At 40.1% G+C, this 26195-nt stretch overlaps 1 protein-coding gene across 1 annotated transcript in view; it reads right to left on the bottom strand.

Annotated features, from left to right (window-relative positions):
• Nucleotides 1–11160: 11160 nt before the first annotated feature.
• The window catches only part of arhgap1 (Rho GTPase activating protein 1), a 50746-nt gene continuing 35711 nt past the window's right edge, over nucleotides 11161–26195 (bottom strand). Inside the window, exons 7-13 of the mRNA XM_062054107.1 lie at nucleotides 21237–21335; nucleotides 21041–21148; nucleotides 20844–20920; nucleotides 20691–20768; nucleotides 19171–19299; nucleotides 18983–19086; nucleotides 11161–12720 (exon numbers count right to left, since the gene is read on the bottom strand). Coding sequence (XP_061910091.1) covers nucleotides 12553–12720; nucleotides 18983–19086; nucleotides 19171–19299; nucleotides 20691–20768; nucleotides 20844–20920; nucleotides 21041–21148; nucleotides 21237–21335 — 763 coding nt within the window. The 3' untranslated portion in view covers nucleotides 11161–12552. The remainder of the gene's footprint in view (nucleotides 12721–18982; nucleotides 19087–19170; nucleotides 19300–20690; nucleotides 20769–20843; nucleotides 20921–21040; nucleotides 21149–21236; nucleotides 21336–26195) is intronic.

Here is a 26195-nt window from a genome sequence, read left to right as displayed (position 1 = left end):
GGGTATAAATAGAATACTGCATAAAAAACACAGATTAATAGGTATAGATTATAAGAGAAAATAGTGTTTTGATATGTAATTAAAGTGTTTGCAGTCTACAGTCTAATCTGAATCACACTGTGAATATTAAAAAACTTCATTTCATTTGCACTGTATCCAGGGCCGTTGAATAGGGGGGAAGGGTGATGACAACTCTAAGGGCCCACAACCCACTAGGGCCCAAACATAGACCACAGCAGCCTCTATGAAAAAACGATTATGCATACAGTGACCTAATATACAAAACCCAAAACCAGTGAAGTTGGCACGTTGTGTAAATCGTAAATAAAACAGAATACAATGATTTGCAAATCCTTTCCAACGTATATTCAATTGAACAGACTGCAAAGACAAGATATTTAATGTTCGAACTGATAAACATATTTTTTTGTGTGCAAATAATCATTAACTTAGAATTTATTGGCAGCAACACATAGCAAAAAAGTTTGCGCAGGGGCATTTTTACCACGGTGTTACATGGCCTTTCCTTTTAACAACATTCAGACCAATTTTTGAAGATTTTTAATTCCCATTCTTGCTTGATGTACAGCTTAAGTTGTTCAACAGTCCTGGGTCTTAATAATGCGCCACACATTTTCAATGGGAGACAGGTCTGGACTACAGGCAGGCCAGTCTAGTACCCGCACTCTTTTACGATGAAGCCACGCTGTTGTAACACGTGCAGAATGTGGTTTGGCATTGTCTTGCTGAAATAAGCAGGGGCGTCCATGAAAAAGACGTTGCTTGGATGGCAACATATGTTTCTCCAAAACCTGTATGTACCTTTCAGCATTGATGGTGCCTTCACAGATGTGTAAGTTACCCATGCCTTGGGCACTAATACACACCCACACCGTCACAGATGCTGGCTTTTGAACTTTGCGCCTATAACAGTCCGGATGATTCTTTTCCTCTTTGGTCCGGAGGACACGACGTCCACAGTTTCCAAAAACAATTTGAAATGTGGACTCGTCAGACCACAGAACACTTTTCCACTTTGCATCAGTCCATCTTAGATGAGCTCGGGCCCAGTGAAGCCGGCAGCGTTTCTGGATGTTCTTGATACATGGCTTTCACTTTGCATAGTAGAGTTTTAACTTGCACTTACAGATGTCGTGACAAACTGTACTTACTGACAGTGGTTTTCTGAAGTGTTCCTGAACCCATGTGGTGATATCCTTTACACACTGATGTTGGTTTTTGATGCAGTACTGCCTGAGGGATCCAAGGTCATGGGCATTCAATGTTATGTGCAGTGAAATTCCTTGCAATTGCTAGTTGAGAAATGTTCTGAAACTGTTGGCCAATTTGCTCACGCATTTGTTCACAAAGTGGTGACCCTCCCCCCATCCTTGTTTGTGAATGACTGAGCATTTCATGGAAGCTGCTTTTATACACAATCATGGCACCCACCTGTTCCCAATTAGCCTGTTCACCTGTAAGTAAATAAGTATTTGATGAGCATTCCTCAACTTTCTTAGTCTTTTTTGTGGGGCGGTATAGCTCGGTTGGTAGAGCGGCCGTGCCAGCAACTTCAGGGTTGCAGGTTCGATCCCAGCTTCCGCCATCCTAGTCACTACCGTTGTGTCCTTGGGCAAGACACTTTACCCACCTGCTCCCAATGCCACCCACGCTGGTTTCAAATGTAACTTAGATATTGGGTTTCACAATGTAAAGTGCTTTGAGTCACTTGAGAAAAGCGCTATATAAATATAATTCACTTACACACACTTGCTGCAACAAAGGGTTGGAGTTGGGGGTTAAATCACCAAAATGATTCCCGGGTGCGGCGCCGCTGCTGCCCACTGCTCCCCAAGGGGATGGGACAATCGCAGAGGACACATTTCACCACATCTAGTGGGTGTGTGACAATCATTGGTACTTTAATCTTTAATCTTAATCTTTTTTGCCACTTGTGCTAGCTTTTTTGAAACATGTTGCAAGCATCAAATTCCAAATGAGCTAATATTTGCAAAAAATAATAAAGTTTTCCAGTTGGAACGTTAAGTATCTTGTCTTTGCAGTGTATTCAATTGAATATAGGTTGAAAAGGATTTGCAAATCATTGTATTCTGTTTTTATTTACGATTTACACAACGTGCCAACTTCACTGGTTTTGGGGTTTGTAAGATGTAGTGTACAGTTGAGTCAAAATAATCAATCAATCAATCATCAATTAATATTTATTTATATAGCCCTCAATCACAACTGTCTCAAAGGGCTGCACAGGCCACAACGACATCCTCGGTTCAGAGCCCACAAAAGGGCAAGGAAAAACTCACAACCCAGTGGGATGTCAATGTGAATGACTATGAGAAACCTTGGAGAGGACCGCAGATGTGGTACCAACTGTAGTCTTTTAATGCTAGACATAGGGAGACCAGAAAATAATATGTTACAGTAATCGAGACGAGACGTAACAAACGCATGAATAATGATCTCAGCATCGCTAGTGGACAAAATGGAACGAATTTTAGTGATATTACGGAGATGAAAGAAGGCTGTTTTAGTAACACTCTTAATGTGTGACTCAAACGAGATAGTTGGGTTGAAAATAATACCCAGATTTTGTACCGAGTCGCCTTGTGTAATTGTTTGGTTGTCAAATGTTAAGGTGGTATTATTAAATAAATGTCGGTGTCTGGCAGGACCGATAATCAGCATTTCCGTTTTCTTGGTGTTGAGTTGCAAAAAGTTAGCGGACATCCATTGTTTGATTTAATTAAGACACGCCTCCAGCTGACTACAATCCGGCGTGTTGGTCAGCTTTAGGGGCATGTAGAGTTGGGTGTCATCAGCATAACAGTAATAGCTAACACCGTATTTGCGTATGATGTCGCCTAGCGGCAGCATGTAGGTACTAAGCAGTGCAGGGCCAAGAACCGAACCCTGGGGAACTCCACATGTTACCTTAACATAGTCCGATGTCACATTGTTATGGGAGACGCACTGCATCCTGTCAGTAAGATAAGAGTTATACCAACACAAGGCTAAGTCTGACATGCCAATACGTGTTTTGATACGCTCTAATAAAATATTATGATCGACAGTATCGAAAGCAGCGCTAAGATCAAGAAGCAGCAACATAGATGACGCATCAGAATCCATCGTGAGCAATAGATCATTAGTCATTTTTGCGAGGGCTGTCTCCGTAGAGTGATTTGCCCTGAAACCGGATTGAAAGGGTTCACAGAGATTGTTAGTCACTAAGTGTTCATTTAGCTGCTGTGCAACAATTCTTTAGAGGATTTTCGAAATAAACGGAAGGTGGGACACCGGCCGGTAGTTTACCATGAAGTCAGGATCGAGGTTAGGTCTTTTGAGCAGAGGATGAATAACCGCTTTTTTGAATGCAAGGGGAACAGTGCCAGAGGAAAGTGATACGTTTATAATATTTAGCACTGATGGACCTAATAATACAAAAAGCTCCTTTTTGTATTATTAATATGATCACAGACATTTATCCAGCTAAAAGAGCTGCCAAAATATCTAAGAAAGGAAATAGTAAAGCCCATTCAAAGTCAATAGAGAGCACAGCTGTGCCACTGGTCACGACCATCTTATTAGCACCCCTAGTGGTAGGGACCACTGGTTCCAGGACAGACCACAGAATCGGCTACAACCCTCCCTCAAATAATCACCGAATGTGTGTTTTTCAGCTTATTGTGTTGTTGTTGCGACCAGAAGAAGTCCCAAAGTACAGCACTTTTCTTTCTTTCTTTAGTTTATTTCAAACATGAACACACATACAGCATAATACATCACACAATTTCATATAATTTCACTTTACATCATGTCCGAAAAGGAGTAAATAAATGGGTTATACTTGTATAGCGCTTTTCTACCTTCAAGGTTCTCAAAGAGCTTTGACACTATTTCCACATTCACACACACATTCACACACATGGCGGGGGCTGCCATACAAGGCCCTAACCACGACCCATCAGGAGCAAGGGTGAAGTGTCTTGCCCAAGGACACAACGGACGTGACGAGGTTAGTAGAAGGTGGGGATTGAACCAGGAACCCTCCGGTTGCTGGCACAGCCACTCTCCCAACCGTGCCACGCCGTCCCCAGAGCAGGAAGAAGCAAAAAGCTTAAGTAGGAAGAAGCAAAGCTTAAGCTTTTTTAAAAAACAAACAAACAGACATGCACCTGAGGATAGGTTGATTGGCAACACTAAATTGGCCGTCGTGTGTGAATGTGAGTGTGAATGTTGTCTGTCTATCTGTGTTGGCCCTGCGATGAGTTGGCGACTTGTCCAGGGTGTACCCTGCCTTCCGCCCGAATGCAGCTGAGATAGGCTCCAGCACCCCCCGCGACCCCAAAAGGGACAAGCGGTAGAAAATGGATGGATAATTCAAGTGTAGACAAAGATGTCCATGTTGTGGTTTTCGTCTCTTGGCACTCTTCACAAGAAGGGAAAAACAGTATCTAGTCAATGACAGCAGCGGTTGCTCCTCCTGGAGACACTTCCGCCCCCCCAGGATTAAGGGTTCTTTTGTGTTAACGGTTGCTTCTTTCACAGCCTGGGAATGAAAGGGTTTTCATGTAACATACACAGCTGACAACATTGTCCTGACATCCTGAAGAGTACCTCATTCTGCAAGAAGGTCATTCATTAATAAGTTGTTTTGCCACCAGGAATGACCTCCTGTTTTTTCAGGACGACAACATCAACAACAACCATGTTGTGATTGAGGTGAATTGCGACATGAACATTTTTCTTATACGATTGTTAACTAGCAGGCATTTGTATTTGGTCACAGAATCTTTTAGGGGATTATTCTAGTCGGGAAATATGCCTTAGATAGCTTCGGGTGCAGATGTCCATCACAGCTCACCCAGAGAGTGGTGGCCCTTGCCCCCAGGACAATTGGAATCCTAAAGGAATGCAGGCTTGAATTTTAGGAGTGATTATAAACACATTAGCAATGTCTGGTAGGAGCCCCCACAGGTAGGAGTAGAGATCAGGGGTCAAAGGTCACCCGTCTCAAACTGAGCAGAGGGATAAGGTCAAGAAATAGCTTGACTGGCCAAACAACAAACTGGGCTTTGTCCAGACTGGCCGGCTCCAAGGCTAGAATTACAAAGAGTAAGGGTCTTCGTGTAAAAGGTATTTAAGGACAGTGGTCCGAGAGGACATCAGGAGAGTAATCAGGCCCATACTCTTTCTCCTGGAAGCTGCAGTTACAGACTGAGGCTCGCTGAAACAAATGAAGCTTTTTGTTCGACGATTCCTCATTGCCGTCTTCTTGGCTCATCACACAGTCACTCTGTCCTGGAAGAGTGACCGATAAGAAATATACCACATGATCAACTCAGCTCTAATTGTTTTATTTTTTTTTGTGAACAAAATATTTGTTACTTTCTATATTAACCGATTTGAAATCGTAAGTAATCTGATACACTTTTCACACCGCTTACAGTGGAATTCCCTATAGTCTAATAGTTCCTGCTTGGCCAACATTGTATAAGAGGGATCCTCCTAAAATGTGGTCGTTTCCTGTTGACTTTGCACGCATTCTTTCATCAATTTGAGTACGTTCGCCCCTGTGTACTTGTACGCCACATGTAATGAAATTATAAAATACATTTAATAGGACACTATCAGATTGGAGACACCTGGACACATCCTTTGAGAGGAGTATAAAAGGACCATAATACTACTCTGTATTAACTATCAAAACATTAAGCATCACATACATATCACATCACATACTTAAGCAGACACAGCCATGTGGCTGTGTCTGCTTAAGTGGGAGAGAAGAAGGGCACGACAATTGCATAATGGAAGGCGACTGCGCATATCGACTGCGTTTAGACATCCTGGGGCTAACGCACGTTCAATACATAACAATTTTAACTGGATTGTTAGGCCATCATTGAACGATGCGACTATTTGATGGAAAATACTGTACATTCTGCAGCGACTATCAGGTGCTACATAAAGGACAATTAGGTGATCATCAACAGGCTTTATTGAACACAATAATCAGTGAGAACACAGCAAGCAGAATTACAAAAAACTTTTGACCAAAGTGTAACCCATATGGAAATATAGTGTCACTAATATATTCTCCTATTATTCATTTCTAATCTATGGTGTGCCAAAGTCACTTTGGTCACTTAAAAAAATGTTAAACTTGATGTGTCAAAGTCATGTGGTCACTACAGGGTTAAATTAATGATACATGTTATACATGATACACGTTATTCACATGTTGGCCAGTAGAGGTCGCATGCACCTTTCTCATTCCAGACATTCCTTCACTGAACGTCAAAGAGTGAAAGCACGAGTCATATCGTTGTGTTACAAAGACAAGGTTTATAAGTTAAAATACTTGTCACTTCTCAAACCGAGTGTTGGAAAATCAGCATAAGATAGCCTGGTTCCAGTGGGAGCTGGATTGCTGTGTTTTGTGCTGCTGAGAACTTCAGTAAGTGTTACTTTGTGAGTGAGGCCTACTAGCAAGCCTGTTAGCCTAGCCATCCTGTTAGCGCAAAAGAGAGGAGTTTGATAACAGACGCAGAGTTAAAATGTACAAAACCAATTGGAGTAATATGATGTCTTGAGAGAATGCCTTGTGACATGTTAGCATGTTGCAGTTGGATAACTTTATTGTATTTTCGTTTTGTGTAAAGGAGAGGTTTATTTAATGTTACTGTGTTCAGCCTTAGCAGTGAGCAGAGGAGCTGCATTCATTCCCATGCTGCTAAAAGCACCCTCGTCATGCTGCTTAAAGGGGAACTGTTGATACATTTCATTTATTAAATTGATACAGTTAAAATGATAACCATTATAATACATGATGACCAAAATGTGATTTCATTTAAATAATCATTTATTTTATTTTGTGATGGTTTAAAAAGTGATAATTCACAGTTCATAATTTAAAGATAAAAAGGTAAAATCCTTAAATGGATGTAACTCATTTCATTCATTGAAGTCTTAAGTAAGAGGTGAAGCTACTATAGTTTTCATGATTTGATGCTGCTGTTAAAGTCTTACAGACTTATATGGAGTACAGTGTGAACCGACCAGTATTCATATGTCCATGACTAAATGGTTAAAATTAGTAACTGTGTTTATTGATTTAAAATTGAAGTTAATATGGTACCATATGGAAGAGAACTAAGAGTAAAAAGAGTATTCTAACTGATTACATTCTGTACTGCTATGTGCAGATTGTTTTTTTGTATGATCCTGAATTCCGGTTCCAAACTGGACTTGAGTTATGATGGCGAGCCAGTCCCAGTGAGTGAGAGTCTGCGGAGAGGGAGCATTTGGATGTGGTGTGGCCAGCTGCATCGGTCTCCACACTCTGCAGTGACCTATAACTGAACTGATCCACCATCAGAGTCGCAAGTATCGAACCGAATCAGTATGGAATAACGGATTACAATAGAACTAAGGATTCCCAACCAAGGAATATAGACAGTGTTCAATTCATTACTACCCGGGTAGAATTTACTTTTTGAAAGGACAATTTAAAAAGGACATTTCTTCTATTTTGCTACTTTTGAATTTTTGCAACAGAGCTCTATTTTTATTTATTTTTGGGGGGTATTTACAATTTAAAAAGCACACTGTTCATGTGTTATTGTTTATTATTGTGCAATAAATTTGCCAGCAGTTGTTCTGTGGTCCACTAAGTACGTAACGTCTCATTGCGAGTCTCTCAATTATACAGCCAAGAACCTAGTAATCTTAATTGTTGTACTAACCTGCTATCCTACAGTAGGGGTGCTACAAAAGAATTTCATAAATTAAAACAAAAACAAACGTTAAACAGTCAGCGCTCCTCCTTACACACAAGCACGCACACAATGTTTCTTGCCGTGAGCCGCCATGTTTGTCATGACTCTTCACTATTATTTACAATGTCATTATTCATTAGTCCCGTCACTGTTTACTACTCACATCCAGCCAGGAAAATATGTTGTTGTAGCGTGCATTTACAAAATGCTACGTCACGTGAAATGTTATTCAAGGGTTACAACTTTCTGAAATGTGGAAATTTTTGTGTGTGTACGCAGCAGTTGAAAATTTGTAAATATCAGTGGCGGCCCTTGTGTTTCCCATCTAGGCCTTCAGTGATGTACTACTTAGTGCAACTTCATCAAATACCTCTCAAAATACCATAATTTATGTCGCCACATGACCACGGCTTGTAAAATACTATAAAGAAACACACTTGCGCACTACTGTGCATTATGATAAATGATAAATGGGTTATACTTGTATAGCGCTTTTCTACCTTCAAGGTACTCAAAGCGCTTTGACAGTATTTCCACATTCACCCATTCACACACACATTCACACACTGATGGCGGGAGCAGCGCAAGGCGCTAACCAGCAGCCATCAGGAGCAAGGGTGAAGTGTCTTGCCCAAGGACACAACGGACGTGACTAGAATGGTAGAAGGTGGGGATTGAACCCCAGTAACCAGCAACCTTCCGATTGCTGGCCCGGCCACTCTACCAACTTCGCCACGCCGCATTGAATCTACTCAATTTGTCACTAGTGTACAAAAAGGGCTATTTTTTGGCGCATTTAAAAATCAATAAACCCGCATCGGATGTGGTACTGTCAAAACCAAAATAATTGTAAAAAACATTGAATGTGAAAAAATATATTTTAACTCAATACAGCTCATAGTTGGTTGATTTGAATGGAAGTGACAGGCAATCCGTTATATCTGCCACCTAATCAACATTTTGCTCTGCTACTTTGTTGGTTAAAAAAGTGAGTGCCACTGATTTCTCCGCTGGCCGGGTATGGCTCCGTTGCCACTTTCTGCTTTCGTAAATCACAACTTGTGATCTGATCGGCTATCGCAACTGTCTGTCCTCCGTTCGTTAAACTGCACAGCCGCCGCTAATGTTGGGTCAGAAGCATACTTGCCAACCCTCCCGTTTTTAGCGGGAGAATCCCGTTATTCAGCGCCTCTCCCGACAACCTCCCGGCAGAGATTTTCTCCCGACAAACTCCCGGTATTCAGCCGGAGCTGGAGGCCACGCCCCCTCCAGCTCAATGCGGACCCGAGACTGAGTGGGGACAGCCTGTTCTCACGTCCGCTTTCCCACAATATAAATACGCTTGCAAGTTCCAAAACGAATGGAAACAAGAATTTCAGTTCATCCAGGACAGTTGGAAGGGGAAGGTGTATGTTGCCTGTAAATATGTAGCACAGACTTCTCCATTGAACACGGTGGCCGAAATGATTTCTCAGTCATGAACAGAGAAGTTAAACAGGACAATACTGCCATCTAATGGATAGATAATTCAAGTATTTCTTTTATGTAAATAAAATAATTATATATATATAGCTAGAATTCACTGAAAGTCAAGTATTTCATACATATATATATATATATATATGAAATATATATGAAATACTTGAGTTGGTGAATTCTAGCGGTAAATAACCCCCCCCCCCCACCTCCCGATATTGGAGGTCTCAAGGTTGGCAAGTATGGTCAGAAGGCCTCCGGCAGAATTCATACAGCGCTGGCAACAAGCTAGCTGAATTCTGATTGGATAAAAGTGTTGCATTTTGTCATTTCCCTGCCTTCTCTTTTTTTGGTGTCTGTTTTTTTCCTCAGTCAATTGGTCCCCAGCGAGACACACCTGCAACAAGTCTCTACCCAGTACTATTTAAGCTCGTCACCGACAGCTTGTCCCTGCCGATTATTGTCTCCTGCACCTCTCACGTGCATGTGCCTGATTCACTTTGTCCTGCCTGGTATGTTGTCTCTCCTTATTCCTGAAATTCCTCACCTCTTTGTGTTTGCTTCCTAGCCTCCCTGAGGTAAAGAGGATTTTGTGTTGGACCTTTTGTTGAGCTCAGTGCGCCCTGGCCTTTTCCCCTGCCGACCACTGAGAGACCTGCTTTTGTTTGCTTATTCATGGTGTGCACTTCTGCCCCATCGCTTTTTGTTGCACTTTTTGGACTCATTAAATTGTTTAACATTTTATAATTTAACCTTGCCTCCTGTCTCTGCATCCTGGGGTCACCTCCTTGATCAAATCCTAACAAAAAGCTCTAACTTAAAAGAGCCTAACATGACAAAGAGAATATGATGAATACTTTTATATATTTATGTAAAGTCAATTAAAAATACAATTAACTTTTATTCATTAATGATCATGATTTATGTTAGGCCAGCAGAGAAGGCCTTGCTGGCCCTGACGGCACACCACTGTTAAATATACTCTTCCATATTTAAATGTCAGCAACAAACTTTGAAAAAACTCACAAAAAAAAACAAAGTATTTAAGATTCTTTATTTGGCCACAATTATATTACATTATTTGATCATCATACATATACAAGACAGAATACCCCAAGGATGAAAAATTAAATTTGGGAAATAAGACCACTACGTGTCAAGAAATCAGCCTGAAAAGAAAACATTTCTCCCAGAGAGAAAACATACTTCACTGTCACCAGGACAACAAATTACAGTACAGAGATCAATAGATCATACAAAGACGTGATTAGTCAGCAAGTGAGAAAACGTCAAGAATGGCACTTCTCTTTTCCACTGACAGGAATTGTTGGATTTTTTTTTACAAGGTAGCCCTAGGTATATTTTGAGTGTTTCTTTTAAATCAATTAAATCACACACCAACTGCATGGACGTAACTATAACAACAACTTGAAGTTACAAGCTCCTCCTACAGCATCAGGCAGGATTGAGGTATATACACAATATATAGTTACGCTCCCGCCCTTTTAGGAATTATATATAGCACTGTAATATTTAACATTTACTCCATTCTAATGTAAAACACAATAAATTCCAGGGTGTTTCCAAGATTAACACAACATGTTCAAACTATACACCACAGAATTTTATAGTAACTTATCAAGCTATTTGATGTATTAGTAACTTCTTCCAATGGCACCACACCTCTGATATGTGCATCTTTTTAGGGGCACATGGACGCTATTACGCAGGATTGTTTTTGGTAAAATACAAATTTGGTATTGGATTAAATAAGGTGTGCTTCTTCCTGCTCTTGTTCGGTCATGCTGAAGTGTGGAAGTGTAAACATAATGGACTTCTTTCTAACTTTGTTTAGTCATTACCTTTACCGAACTTTAATCGTGCAAGTTGTTGTAAGAGGATGGAATTCAGGCAGAAACGGTTTCCCTAAAATTACGATTAACAGCATTTAAAACCAAAAGATGCAGATAAAAGCTCTTGATACCTTTTGACAAGGTCAAGCCTGTTAAAAGGCAGCATTTTTTCAAATGAGATTTTGCAGCGAAAGTAAAAGGCAAAGAGTAATTTGAAACAACCTTTTTATCCCTGACGGACCAGAGGACACCACTATATTTGGACTACTGTACCTCCGTTAATGGCACACCGTGAACAACATCAAGGCAAGTACAAAATAAACCCACACAGCAATCACACAATCCAACTCTAAAAAGACATATTTGGTAAGGGTCATGTTGGGAAAACACATGCATGCATAAACTATTACGATATGGTACTATAGCGTCCCAAAGCACAGTGGAAACTGTTTAAGTCGACATCCCTCCGATTGGCTGACTTACGTTGACATAAACTGTTGTTGACATTACCGAAAATGGCTTTTGCTAACACAATTAGGATTTTTGCCAGAGACACAAAGATAATAGATTTTTGGATCGATGGCAGAATACTTTTCCCTCATTCTTGCAAAATTAGAATCAGTGCAATTTGCTGCACGACAAAAGAAAGGACCTACGGTCCTACGCTGAAACTTTATATGTAAGTGGCAGTTCCTTTTTCAAATTTTTTATTGATTTGCACGTAATTACAAATCTACCTTTGCAAAAACACGCCAGCGAAAATGATGAAGTTAACAATAGCACAACATGTCGATGTATATAGAGACGTTATTAATAGAAATGATCCTTATGTGTCTCAAATCAACCATGCACGTCAACATTGACTCAAGTGGGCACTTTTTAGTGAAAAGAGCACAGTGGACCAGGACTTATGTTGGTGAACTTAAACAGGCTCCACTGTAATCTTATTTTGCCTTTTTCAATACAGCATTTCTAAAGATTGCCCACATTTGGAGCTGTGAATTGAAATGAACCTTAGGCGTTTCACACAAAACTTCACTTATTAAAGTGTATTCCTTTCAATCAGGGTTTTTTTTTTTTGCACGATAGAAAAACTGCAGTGACTAAAAACAGTAAAACACAGAAAAATGGGACAACTATGTTTCTGATGTTTGTTTTCATTTAACAACTCTACACTCTCTTTAGGTAAACTGCAACAATTCAAGGTAAATTTGGTGGTCTTTAAATTATGTTGTCAAAACTTGTAATTTTTACATGCGCCATTTGCATGTTGAAGAGGGTCTCAGGATACACTTTCAAACGACCCTAACAGTCCAACCACAAAGCTGGGTGACAAAAGATATAATCCAAGGGATATTTAATGTGCATTTTGTGCCTCACTGTCAATGCAGAATTGCCTCAGTAGAGAGTCTGACAGGACACATTTAAGTAAATACCAAGTGCTGCTGGTCCAACAGGCTTCTGGTGAAGTTGTTGATTGGTCCTATGGCGCTGAGTGACATGCCGTTGTCCCGCCCCCAGAGGAGGTTAGGCCCAAACACGACTGCCAGGTTGCTGTTGGTCATCTTATTCACGTCACTGTTAGCTGACACCTGTGCAACACGCGGAGTCAGACAGATTTAGAGTCAAAGCGTGACAGAGAAAGAGAGAATAACACACCTGGGGTTCATCTATTATCATCTATGAAGTAGGGCTGGGCAATATGGCAAAAAAAAATATCACAATTTATTTATTAATATCATTCGATCTCGATTAATATCATAATTTCTTTTGGATTTAAAAAAAAAATCAAAGTCGGATTGTCTCATTCAGGATTATACAGAGTACCATACCTACTGTTTACTACTGGAGTATTTTGTAACAGACATTTCCGCCATGTTTGATCGAGGTAATATATGCTAAGTTGACAACTCTCATTTTGTTTATATATATATGATTGTGTTTAAAGGTGGTGCAACTCATGCAACAGTCAGTACTTAGGTTTAAGGTACGTTTTGGGGGTTAAAGACAACTTTTTTCCCTCTCAAACTTATTTTGTTATTTTCCTTTCATTAAAACTTTATTTTGCAGTAAAGAAAATATCAGTAATGCACTGAATACTAAAATACTTATTTTTCAAGTTAACATTTACTAAAGAACACTTTCAAATGGTAAATTAATACTGGTATTCTTTAATTCTTTGAATGGGCAAGCAATGACTCAGATTTTGGAGTTTTTAAAAAATGCTATTTTTATATTTAATGAATGTACATTAAAGTGCAGTTTGAATTTGAGGTACTCTAAAATAATGTGTTCCCACACATTAAACACATTTAGGGATTCTTTCAGGAACAACATTCTTTTATCCACAATCTAAAAATTGATTTGAACAAAAAGTGTCTGCAGTTGTTCTGAGTTTTTTAGTACACGGTATATCTGATGAGTTGGATCAGAGCAAACACATTAAAAAAAAGTCTGATTCAAATATATTTAGATATAAAACTTCTTGTTTTACTGATTGAATTAGTAGGTGTGTTTATTCTCCTAGTCAGGGCCAATATACAAAGACATTCTGTGCCTGCTTGCAAGACCGTATTCAGGGCAGGATTACTGCACACACCACAATGTGAGCTCAATGATTTGCAAATCCTTTTTAACCCATATTCAATTGAATAAACTGTAAAGACAATATATTTAATGTTCGAACTGAGAAATGTAATTATTTTTTGCAAATAATCATTAACTTAGAATTTAATGGCAGCAACACATTGCAAAAAAGTTGGCACATGGACATTTTTACCACTGTGTTACATGGCCTTTCCTTTTAACAACACTCAGTAAACGTTTGGGAACTGAGGAGACCAATTTTTGAAGATTTTCAGGTGGAATTCTTTCCCATTCTTGCTTAATGTACAGCTTAAGTTGTTCAACAGTCCGGGGTGTCTGTTGTGGTATTTTAGGTTTCATATTGCGCCACACATTTTCAATGGGAGACAGTTCTGGACTACAGAACAGTCTTCTTACCCGCACTCTTTTACTATGAAGCCACGTTGTTGTAACACTTGGCTTGGCATTGTCTTGCTGAAATAAGCAGGGGCGTGACAAAGTTGCTTGGATGGCAACATATGTTGCTCCAAAACCTGTATGGAACTGTCAGTGTTAATGGTGCCTTCACAAATGTGAAAGTTACCCATGTCTTGGGCACTAATACACCCCCATACCATCACAGATGCTGGCTTTTCAACTTTGCACCTAGAACAATACGGATGTTTTTTTTCCTCTTTGTTCCGGAGGACACGACGTCCACAGTTTCCAAAAACAATTTGAAATGTGGACTTGTCAGACCACAGAACACTTTTCCACTTTGCATCAGTCCATCTTAGATGAGCTCGGGCCGAGCGCAGCCGGCGGCGTTTCTGGGTGTTGTTGATAAATGGCTTTGGCTTTGCATAGTAGAGTTTTAACTTGCACTTACAGATGTAGCGAGAAACTGCAGTTACTGACAGTGGTTTTCTGAAGTGTTCCTGAACCCATGTGGTGATATCCTTTACAGACTGATGTCGGTTTTTGATGCAAGGTCACGGGCATTTAATGTTACGTGCAGTGATTTCTCCAGATTCTCTGAACCTTTTGATGATATTATAGACCTTAAATGGTGAAGTCCCTTAATTATTTGCAATAGCTGGTTGAGAAATGTTGTTCTTAAACTGTTCGACAATTTGCTCACACATTTGTTCACAAAAGTGGTGACTCTCACCTCATCCTTGTTTGTGAATGACTGAGCATTTCATGGAAGCTGCTTTTATACCCAATCATGACACCACTAAATAAGTGTTTGATGAGCATTCTTCAACTTTCTCAGTCTTTTTTGCCACTTGTGCCAGCTTTTTTGAAACATGTTGCCGGCATCAAATTCCAAATGAGCTAATATTTGCAACAAAAAAAAAAAGTTTTCCAGTTCGAACGTTAATTATCTTGTCTTTGCAGTCTATTCAATTTAATATAGGTTGAAAAGGATTTGCAAATCATGTTTTTATTTACGATTTAAACAACGTGCCAACTTCACTGGTTTTGGGGTTTGTAAATGTTGTGTATCAACTTCTATGCCAGTGTTGGCCATGTTTCTTTATTTTGTTCTTCTTGGCTGCACTTTCAGTTGTGTAAGAATGAAGAGGTATAACGCTGATTGAACATTAATTACGTCGTGAGAGGCCTGACTTTCTGATGGACAGGGATCGTCGCACACACACACGGAGGGACAGACACAAACACATCCATACACGACACGTACACAAACACACAAAGGACAACGGTCAATAAAGGCGGATTGTCCCGCGCAGCATTATACCGAGCACCATTGCTTCCCTACTGTTCACAACTGCGGTATTTCCGCCATGTTTGATCGAGGTAATTATGGTAAGAGCTGATCACTGTGATCGATCTCAAATTAATCGCGATCATCGATCACGGTCATACAATTGCCAAGCCCCACTATGAAGCTTTCAGTTGCACAAAACAGCCAAAAATAGATGGTGTCTTTCATGCAGACCTACTTTTATAGATCAAGTATGTGATCTATAAAAACACAATCTGACATGGTAAAACATGTAAAGTGGCGTGGACTTGTCCAGGGTGAACCCCGCTTTCCGCCCGAATGCAGCTGAGATAGGCTCCAGCACCCCCCGCGACCCCGTAAGGGACAAGCGGTAGAAAATGTATGGATGGATGGTGAATTGAAGTCATATGTTTGAAATAAACTTTGATCCTACATGTAATGAAAGTAAAAAAATACTTCATTAATACAAAAAAACATTGGCCTCCATTAGTCTTTACTACGCACAACGTCATGATCTAGTTATGCTCTTAAGGACATGACTTGGAATTGTCTCAAATAGTTACCTTCTTATATACAAGTGTGCAATGATGACTGAAACATCCAGATTCTTGTTGGTTTGGTGCTGAAACTAATCATTTAGAAACAACAGTTTACTATTAATGTCCATGTTGCTCAAAAACCGGAGAAGACGTTTGTGATAGTGGGCTGTGCAACCCTTAAACGAGGCCTGGTGAAGGACACGCAAATTTGCAACGCTACTGTGCTGTTGGGGCCGTGGGACACCAGAGAGCTATGTTTTTGTAAATAAACAAAATTGTTTAAGAACTATTTTTTATTTACGTGTAAACGTTTTGTGCAAATTATTACGAGCAACAACACAACAAGCAAGCAAACAATACACTCAGTAACTATTTTAAGAGTGCACATTGGGTACACGATACAGTACATGTAACCAACATCCATACCAACCAACAGTTGCATGAAAGTGTTCAATCACTGTTGCTTTCTTTCATACAATTTGTGCATTTTCCTGTTGGTCAGATGCGAGTGCTAAGACACTGTATCATCTTTACATGAATTTACTTATTCTATGTGTTGTTATTAAATGTTTAATCGATCCTTGCACTAACCGCCATGTCTTTATTGACTTAAAAAAAACATTTGTGGAAAGCATTGTTATGAAAGGAATTTAAAAAAAATCTACATCTAAAACGCTTCCTTGTGGTCCACAATCAAGGGCGTCAAACTCAATTGCACTTGGGACCAAAATTCAAAGCACACTTTAGGTCGCGGGCGGAAAACGATTATTCACCTGCGGAAGAGCTATTAACAAATCAAGATGCCGTCAAAGGGGATGCAAGCTACAATATGCAAGAGCATATTTCAGCCTTCATTTTAATTGAAAGTGTTGCATTAATTAGATAAAATCTTAAAAGTACCAGAATGGAAAAAAACAAGTTGACTCTATATTGAAACTCTTACCATAGATATCTGATGACACCAAAAGACTTACAAAGTTTGCGAGTAAATAGATATTATCAAAATAGTATCACTCTCTGAGATTCCAGAGCCATTTTGAGAGATAATAAGTAAGCCAGTCACGTGATCCGAGACGTAGCAGGAGGAACCACAGATCTCTTCCTCATCAACAACAATGCTCAACAAGCAGACTTTGTGAGAGCCAACAACTATTACTTTGGCAGAAATTATGATCCAGAACCCTATATTTTTAAGCCCGAACACAAGAAGGATGAGCTATAAATTTTAGAAGCCGAGGGTTAAATGGAGGCAGTTTTATTGAAACACTGTAGCATCAGCAGCATTGCTAGGTGCTAAACATACAAACTAACCATATTAAAACAAACACTTACTGTACAATTTCTACTCTCGCTGGGATGCCTACCGACGGGACGCTTACATAATCCAGTTTAGATAAAGAATTTAACAAAAAAAACCAGAAAACTAATGTCTGCTTGTGTCTACCAGGTGATATAACGTGCATGAAATATAATCCGGAACTAACTTTATCAAATTTGAGACGAAGCAGAACCAGCCGCCGGCTTAGTGTGTCAACAACAGCAGCGTTAGCTAGCATTAGCTCACAGCAATCAATGTGCTGCTAAAATAGGCCACCTGTATTAGCGCATATAACAACCATATCAGTCATATTTGATTAATATTCAGGTCATGACATGGAATATTGTTGGCAGTTTCTGGATGTTTTTTAAGAAGGTTTTATGGGCGCAATAGAGGACCCTCGATCTGTTGACTCAACTGTTAGCTAATTATTTACGATTTTGAATGCATTAAAAAGCCAAGCATGTGTCTTACATAGGGATTGTGAATCCCTATGTAATTTTCTACCGCTTGTCCCTTTCGGGGTTGCAGGGGTGCTGGAGCCTATCTCAGCTGCATTCGGGCGAAAGGCGGGGTACACCCTGGAAAAGTCGCCACCTCATCGCAGGGCCAACTGATAGACAACATTCACACTCACATCGCTTTCCCATTTTTGCATATTTACTGTATGGCTGATTTGATGACATGGTCCGAGTGCCGAAGCAGTCCCATTGTGACGTCATAATGGTAAATAAATGGGTTATACTTGTATAGCGCTTTTCTACCTTCAATGTACTCAAAGCGCTTTGACACTATTTCCACATTCACCCATTCACACACAAATGGCGGGAGCTGACATGCAAGGCGCTAACCACGACCCATCAGGAGCAAGGGTGATGTGTCTTGCTCAAGGACACAACGGACGTGACTGGGTTGGTAGACGCTGGGGATTGAACCAGGAACCCTCATGTTGCTGGCACGGCCACTCTCCCAACCGCGGCACGCCGTATTCTGACCACGAATCTACAAAAATTGCCAAAGATATTTGGAGCGGAATATTCTGAATGGCCGTTTGAAATAGTGGCATTTTGTGATGCTTAGATGGTATTTTCACATACTTTGCGGATTATAAATACAATTGGTTATAGTTTATTGGATACAACGAAACACAATTAGGCATATAAAGTCAACTTGTTTTTCCATCATACTGGTACTTTAAAAACATTTCAGCTAAAAATGTAATCTCTCTTCCCTTTTTCATCCGCTCATGTCATTACCGCACAATGTTCAAAAGACCTAAAAACCCACCTCTTCAAAACTGCTTTTAATACTAGACAAAGCATGTCATAATAAAATGTTCTTTTTTTTTGCCCATTTAATTACTGTTTGTTTTATTATCATTATTATTCTGTATGTACTTTAATTGTTATGTTTTCTTTTGATTATGTGTAAGTGTCTTAATAAAATTAAGACACTTAATTTATATTTATATTTATATTAAATAAATATTTGTCATGCTTCTGCTGTGCCCTCCAAACAAGATGTTTTTCGGCCTCCAACTCCCTCCCCTTAAATTATGCTTCTTCATTGTCGATTTTCTACGTACCCAAACTTGGGCTTTGTGGCGTACTTTTGTCTTTTAATCAGAATTCCACACCCTGTTTTAGATAGACCCCTGATGAGGGATAAAGTGGAAAACGTACCTGTGCCAAAAATGTGATTAAGTATCTGAGTGAAGCATAGTTCTCCTCTGGCAGCGACTCCACCAGCGTCTTCATGACTGTCACCTGACTCTCTGTGGGCACAGCTTGACCAAAACAGACACAGATAGTGAATGATAGTGTTGCAGACATGGTAGCATTTTTAATACGGTTTTGCACGGCAAACCCACAGGTGAAGTTGACGATGTCGTTGTAAAGTTGGTAAGTCAGCAGTGGCTCTGGAAGTTCCCTCAGGAACGTTTTCAGGATCACTGCAGCCAAGTGGACATCTTCCATCTCTTGGAAATTTACTGCCGCTCCTGCAACCCAGGCACCACAAAGGGAGATTTATTTGTAAAACTGCAGCCATATCCAGCCTGAGAGGTATTTCATCCGGGACCATAAGAAAATCAACATACCGGGTAAACATTGTTCACTAGTTAGCTTTGGACATTCATCATTTACAACTCTACCAATCAATATCAATTGATAATAAAAGCCAAAGTGTTATTAATAGAATGCATTTCTTTAACCATTTTTCTCTAAAGTGCCATATTACCACCAAGAGTAGCAATAATTGAACTGTACATGACAAAAAAACGACACCACTTTAAAGGGGAACTGCACTTTTTTTGTGGAATTTTGCCTATCGTTCACAATCATCATGAGAGACAAGAACACACGTCTTTTTTTTTAAAGGATTTTAAAGATGATAAAACACGCTTGCAAGATGCAGCTAATGGGCAGTTGTAGGCTTCAAAGCCCTCTAAAATAACCTCAAAGCCCTCCATCAACGTTTTATATACATATTGCAAATCTATATATAATGTATTAACAGACACGATCATAACAATATGTAACATGTACAATATTTACCGTATTTTGGTCATTTTATGCACAGCCGGAACTAATTATTCGGTGCCATTTATTTCCGTTTCCATAGCAGCTGACGTCTGACTTTCTGCAACAAATTTGTTCCTACTCCCTGAATCAAAAGTGAGTGTGTTTTCTAAACATGGCAGACAACAAAGACGATTATCTTTGGACAAATTAAGATTCACAGCCTTAGAGAGAACTGAACAAAAAACTGTGACCACAACCAGTGGTAAGATCCGAACCGTTGATTTTGTGAACTGTTCAACCCCTACTTATCCTGAACACTGAAATATTTATCTTTAATTCGAACATCACAAAAATGTTTTACTTTTTTCTTAGCATATCTAACTGTAGGTGGCACATCACTGTTATTGTGTGCATGCCATGCCACGATTAGTTGAAAATAATTACTTCATCCACGTCTACTGTATATTTATGTGGTAAGCCTAACACAGCCTGATGGAAAACTTTAGATGATTGTACACTGACATTACACAGTGGCTGACTGACAAACGCTTCACTACGATTTTCATTCCGCGATAAATGGCTCAAATAGGTATTAGGAGATTTTCATTTATCTTTCAGAAAATGTACATGGGATAAAAAAACAAGTGATTACATTTTGTGGCTGATCTGAACTCAGGACTTTATTTTACTATTGGGAGAAAGGGCCTGGCGTAGGTCTGCGCTCTCCGAGTGCTTTTCTCGTTTTCAGTTTTTCCTTTCAGGGGTTCAGAAATGTGTATAATAAATCTAACTAATAATTGCATTTTTCAGTTGGTTTCAAATGTGCAATCTTGCTTAGTTTCCATGTTTTGCAGTGTAAACTTCCCACCCGAGTTATATCTGAGCTGGACGTCCTTCACCAAAGTCACGTTGGCTGAACGTCGGAAAATCCCCTCAATCTCCAATCCTGGCAATGACAAGAGTTAGGACAGCAACAAACAAACGCATAAAGATGCTACATTTTTGTTCATGTTTCAGGCACCTTGCTCTGTTAGAAAGCTTATCGTGTCTCTCATCACCACAGGAACCAGTTCCCCATCTGCACTCCTCTTTCTTAACCTGAGACACATACTCGTTACCATACAAGTGGAAATATTTTCAAAAACAAAGATGCCTCTACATTTGAGAACTGAGATTTGAGATTTTTTGATCTAGTAAAACAGGTAAAAGGTGACTTGCAATTCAAGGGAGACCCCAAAGATCTGGTTGGGGAGAGGTGGGCTACGAGGAGGGGACAGGGGAAGCTGGGAAGGTGACTTCAAGGATGCCCTCAACTTGTTGTCGTACCTGCACACACATAACAGCTTGGTATTAAGATGAATAATGGTTGCAGAACTTATTCCACTGCATGCACGAACGAATGAGTGCTTCCTACTCTTTGACACGGACTGGAATGATTAGCTGCTCACACTTGACCACATCATCCAGCTCACTCAGATAGCTCACATAGTTGATTTTTCTTCCAAACTTAAAGCTGAAATAAAAAAAGACAAGAAAATTAGGATTGCTCAAATTATTGCTCAATCGAGTTCTTCTGAAGTCATGTCCATACTTAACACAGTCCCTAAGGGGCAACATCACATTGCACCTACTGTCTAGGGCAGTGATCTCAAACTTAATTAACCTGGGGTACGCTGCAGGTAGAGTCTGGGTGAGAATGAGCTGCATGAAATTCACATTTTAACCATGTGACTAAATTTGTTACCTACTTCTACCAGTAGCTCTGGGTATTTTAGACCTTAAAGGGGAATTGCACTTTTTTTTCTCCCCATCCATTCATCCATTTTCTACCACTTGTCCCTTACGGGGTTATTTTGCCTATTATTCTCAATCTCTATGTGATACAAGAACACATATGTGTTTCTCTTTTTTGTGTATTATTGTAAAAAAAACGTCTCAGACTAGACATCTACCAATGTTGCTAATGGGAGTCATCTATTCAGTCTATAAAGCCCTCTGGAAAAAAAAAAGTCCAAAAACTGCCAACAATTTACACGCCGTAAACTGCATATTAACCAAGTGTTACTGATATTGTTATTAAAAGCGCAAAGGCCCGAATAACTACTTAAAGTAAGCTGGCGCCTTGATCACAGAAATAGAATAACATGTGCATTTTACACGACAAGCCGACAAGCTGGAATGAATGTCTGCGTGTGCCCAATAGAAAGAAGCCAGCCAGCCAGCCAGGCACGGAAAAAAACTTTCCATGGCAAAGCTGCTGTAGCCCGGTCAATGTCTCGCCCACAAGAGCCATATGCCCTAACGTGATTGGTAGGTTTGTTCAGCTTTGCACATAACACTGTAAAGTGCCATTCATTTAAAACTTGCAGGCCGCGCTAACATTACATTTTCATATTAAGGTGGGGGACCACAAAATATCGTCTCAGGGGCAGCGAGTTTGAGACACCTGTTTTACACCCTCACAGTTGTTTAAAATGGGTACAGTAGATAGCAAGTTATGTATAAAGTGTCAGGCAGCTGAAGGAACTCATTCATTTACTGTGAGAATGTCAGAGAGAATTGCCTTCGTTGTCCAACCTAGGCCACCGTAGGCCACGTGAGGTGCTGAGTCACTAGAGTTGCTAATGTTAGCCAAGTTAGCTCATGTGTGTTGAACTGGAAACTGAAATAAAGAATTAATGTATGAAGCAAGCTCGGCTTCCTCATTAACATGACACATGTCAGAGTTAAGGACTACACGTCAACAGTGACGAAAGAATGGCAACGTTTGGTCCCCCGAGCAGTTTGATTTTGCCGTCCAGTGGAGTGTCCGCAGTGGAGGCAGTGCTTTTCTTGCTTTCGGACATTGCAAGAACTCTTGTATCTTGTGTCACAGTGCAACGGATTAAACGCCAGGAGGAGTTTTACACTAACCATGAAGGCCGAAAGGAGGCAACTGTACGCTTCTTGTTTGTTGAATTTAACTTTATTTCAATTGTGCTTTATTTATGAAGCAGATCATTGTCTGTGGTCATGGTCTTTATGACATATTGTGGTAATGTGTCATTAAATAGAAGCATATTGTCTGAGCTGAACACTTATAAAATCAAATTAATAAATAGTTACTGTATTATCTTTTTGAAGACCCCAGTACACATTTTTAAAGTGTAGTGTCACGATCATAAAGCTGGAAACACTGTGTTTATGTTTAACAACTTAGATACACAACTAGTGTTTTTAGGGCAAGACATTATTATTATGACAACAAGAGAACAGAGTTACTAAATGACAGAGTGTTCTAGCGCGTACCTCGCGGATATAAGTCACATATGTAGCTTTCAAGAAAAAAATGTCACTGCGGTAAAAAGTTGAATTTAATTACCAGACAATGGGCTGATAACTAGTTAGCTGGCACCAGGCAAAGTGACAGCCAAGACAAAGCGAATGGCAGAAAAGTCAGACTGCAATGAATTTGATATGTGAGCGATCTCACACGCTGCCATCGATTGGCTAAGCCCGCAGCAAACGGTTGTGTTGTCGTTTGAGGAATGTATTTATATTTTACAGACTGGTTTTTAATTCTCAGTCATAAAAATACGGGACAAAGTGCGCTCCTGGAAAGCTCTGTATGAAACGCATACTTTTGTTTCCATTTTAAATACAGGACGATTAAGTTTTTTAGGGGACGGTTGTCAACCTTAGCTGCAATGGACTGTACGCTAGCTAGCTAGATAGGCTCGCCTCTCTCTCTTGGTTGTCCATCAAATCCGATGATGACGTCCACTTATGACTTTAATTGTGGACTCTCTTATGGCTCTAGAGCAGGGGTCGGGAACCTTTTTGGCTGAGAGAGCCATGAAAGCCAAATATTTAAACATTTATTTCCGTGAGAGCCATATAATATTTTTTTAACAATGAATACAACTACCGTAATTTCCGGACTATAAGCCGCTACTTTTTCCCCTCGTTCTGGTCCCTGCGGCTTATACAACGGTGCGGCTTATATACGGCCTGTTCTTCTCCGACACCGACGAAGAGGATTTCGGTGGTTTTAGTACACAGGAGGAAGACGATGACACAATGATTAAAGACTGACTTTTCATATACCGGTAGGCTGGTTATTTTGAATAACGTACAGGCGAGCACTTTGTATTACTTTGCACCGTTGTATTATTTGTACTCTGCATGAATGCTGTTCGCCATGTCAAAGATGTGAAAGTTTGATTGAATGATTGAAAGATTTATTGTTAATAAATGGGACGCTTTGCGTTCCCAAACAGTCATCTCTGTCCCGACAATCCCCTCCGTGGTAGCATGAACCCCTATATACTATGGTAATTACACATCAAAACCCTGCGGCTTATAGTCGGGTGCGGCTTATATATGGAGCAATCTGTATTTTCCCCTAAATTTAGCTGGTGCGGCTTATAGTCCGGACATTACGGTAAATGCGTGCATTTTTAAGTACAGCAAGAACAACATTTTTAGAGTATAATACGTCTTTTACTCTTTTTAATAACATTGTTATTCTGAAGCTAACCAATTATAAATAAAAGACTTCTTATCATTAATGCGACTTCTTGAAAAGGTGCGATAGAAAACGGATGGACGGATTAAAAAATGCATGAGAATGTTTTATATTTTGAACGTTATTTTTAACAATGTGATTACCAGCGGAATTATTTATTACTTATCGTGTTAAGCAATGTCAGTTAAGATTTATCTGAGAGCCAGATGCATTCATCAAAAGAGCCACATCTGGCTCGAAAGCCATAGGTTCCCTACCCCTGCTCTAGAGTCTGATCCTGGAGCCGCAAATTATATTGCATGTTGGACATGTGTAGGTTGTTTTAGTGTTGGTCTTGGCATCTCTGGGTGTGTTTCTCCTAATACAGCGCTGTTCCTGTCTGGCAGTTTGCTTCTTTTCCAGCTGGTGAGTCCCCACATATCAGTACTGCCTCCAGAGGGCACAACCAGCAGCGATAACCTTAAGGTCCTCATGCCTGATGTTACATTTCCTCATTCAGGTCTTTAGCTGCCAAGATACTTAAATATACTTAAAAGAGGGGGTTATTGCCAATAGTTTGCTGTTGATGGTGAAGATGGGCCGGGTAGGATGAGTGCTGGAACTCCACTGGCAGACCACTTCTGTCTAATTGATGTAGACTGACAACCCCATACTGCTGTAGGCCTGTACAGCAGCAGCAATGAAGGTCTGCAGGTTGTCAGGGGAGTGGGCTTCAAAAGGCCCAGTCATCTGCGTACAGCATGTCAAGTACCTGCACCTTAGACAGCTTGGTGGTAGCCTGCAGCCTATTGATATTGAAGAGGTTGCCATGCAGTCTCAAATCCACCACGCCACTGTTGTTCTCTAGCTCCTTGTGGAGAAGCAGGGTAATGCAGAGGAGGAAGATGTTGAGTGCAGGTGCAAGTATGTACCCCTGTCGCACTCTTGTGTGGAAAAGGAATAGTATTGACTACTGCCCGCCAATGATCACTCGGGCCATCATGCCGTCATGAAATCGTCGGAGTATGTTAAAAATTTGTCTGGACAGCCAAACCTGTCCAACACACGCCACAGGAGCTCCCTATCTATTGTGTCAAAGGCTTTGGAAATGTTGATGAAGGCCAGGAAGAGGTTTTGATGTTGTTCCCTGCACTTTTCCTGAAGTTGCCTTGCCGTAAAAAATCGTGTCCACTCCTGTTCTTCCTAAAACCGCACTGGGTTTCAGGGAGCAAAACTTTTGTAATGTTATTCATCAGCCGCAGCAGCATGATTTTTGAGAGCGCCTTTCCAGCAGAAGCGACGACCACAAACCCCTTGCGGTTGCCGCAATCAAGTTTGTCACCTTTATTCTTGTAACTTGTGATGATGTTGGAATCTTTCCACTGCTAGCCTACCCTTAACACACACGAAAGCGGGGATTACATTAGAACAGAATGACTACTTTTGTTTTTTAACCTAATTAAATAAAAGTATTTAAAGATATAATATAAAATGCTTGAGGGGCTTAACTGGGGCTACACAGATTTCTGACGGGGCCTAACACCCCCTAGTCCCGATGTAGCGCTGTAGCGATGTTGCATTGCACACCAAAAAAATGCTTAAAATGACCAAAATACACAAATATTATGTTTTTTTACAAACCCCGGTTCCATATGAGTTGGGAAATTGTGTTAGATGTAAATATAAACGGAATACAATGATTTGCAAATGATTTTCACCCCCTATTCAGTTGAATATGCTACAAAGACAACATATTTAAGGTTCAAACTGATAAACATTTTTTTGTGTGCAAATAATCATTAACTTTAGAATTTGATGCGAGCAACACGTGACAAAGAAGTTGGAAAGGTGGCAATAAATACTGATAAAGTTGAGGAATGCTCATCA

Source organism: Entelurus aequoreus, linkage group LG07 (genome assembly GCF_033978785.1).
Source record: "Entelurus aequoreus isolate RoL-2023_Sb linkage group LG07, RoL_Eaeq_v1.1, whole genome shotgun sequence".
NCBI lineage: Eukaryota > Metazoa > Chordata > Actinopteri > Syngnathiformes > Syngnathidae > Entelurus > Entelurus aequoreus.
This window is presented reverse-complemented; position numbering and strand designations above follow the sequence as displayed.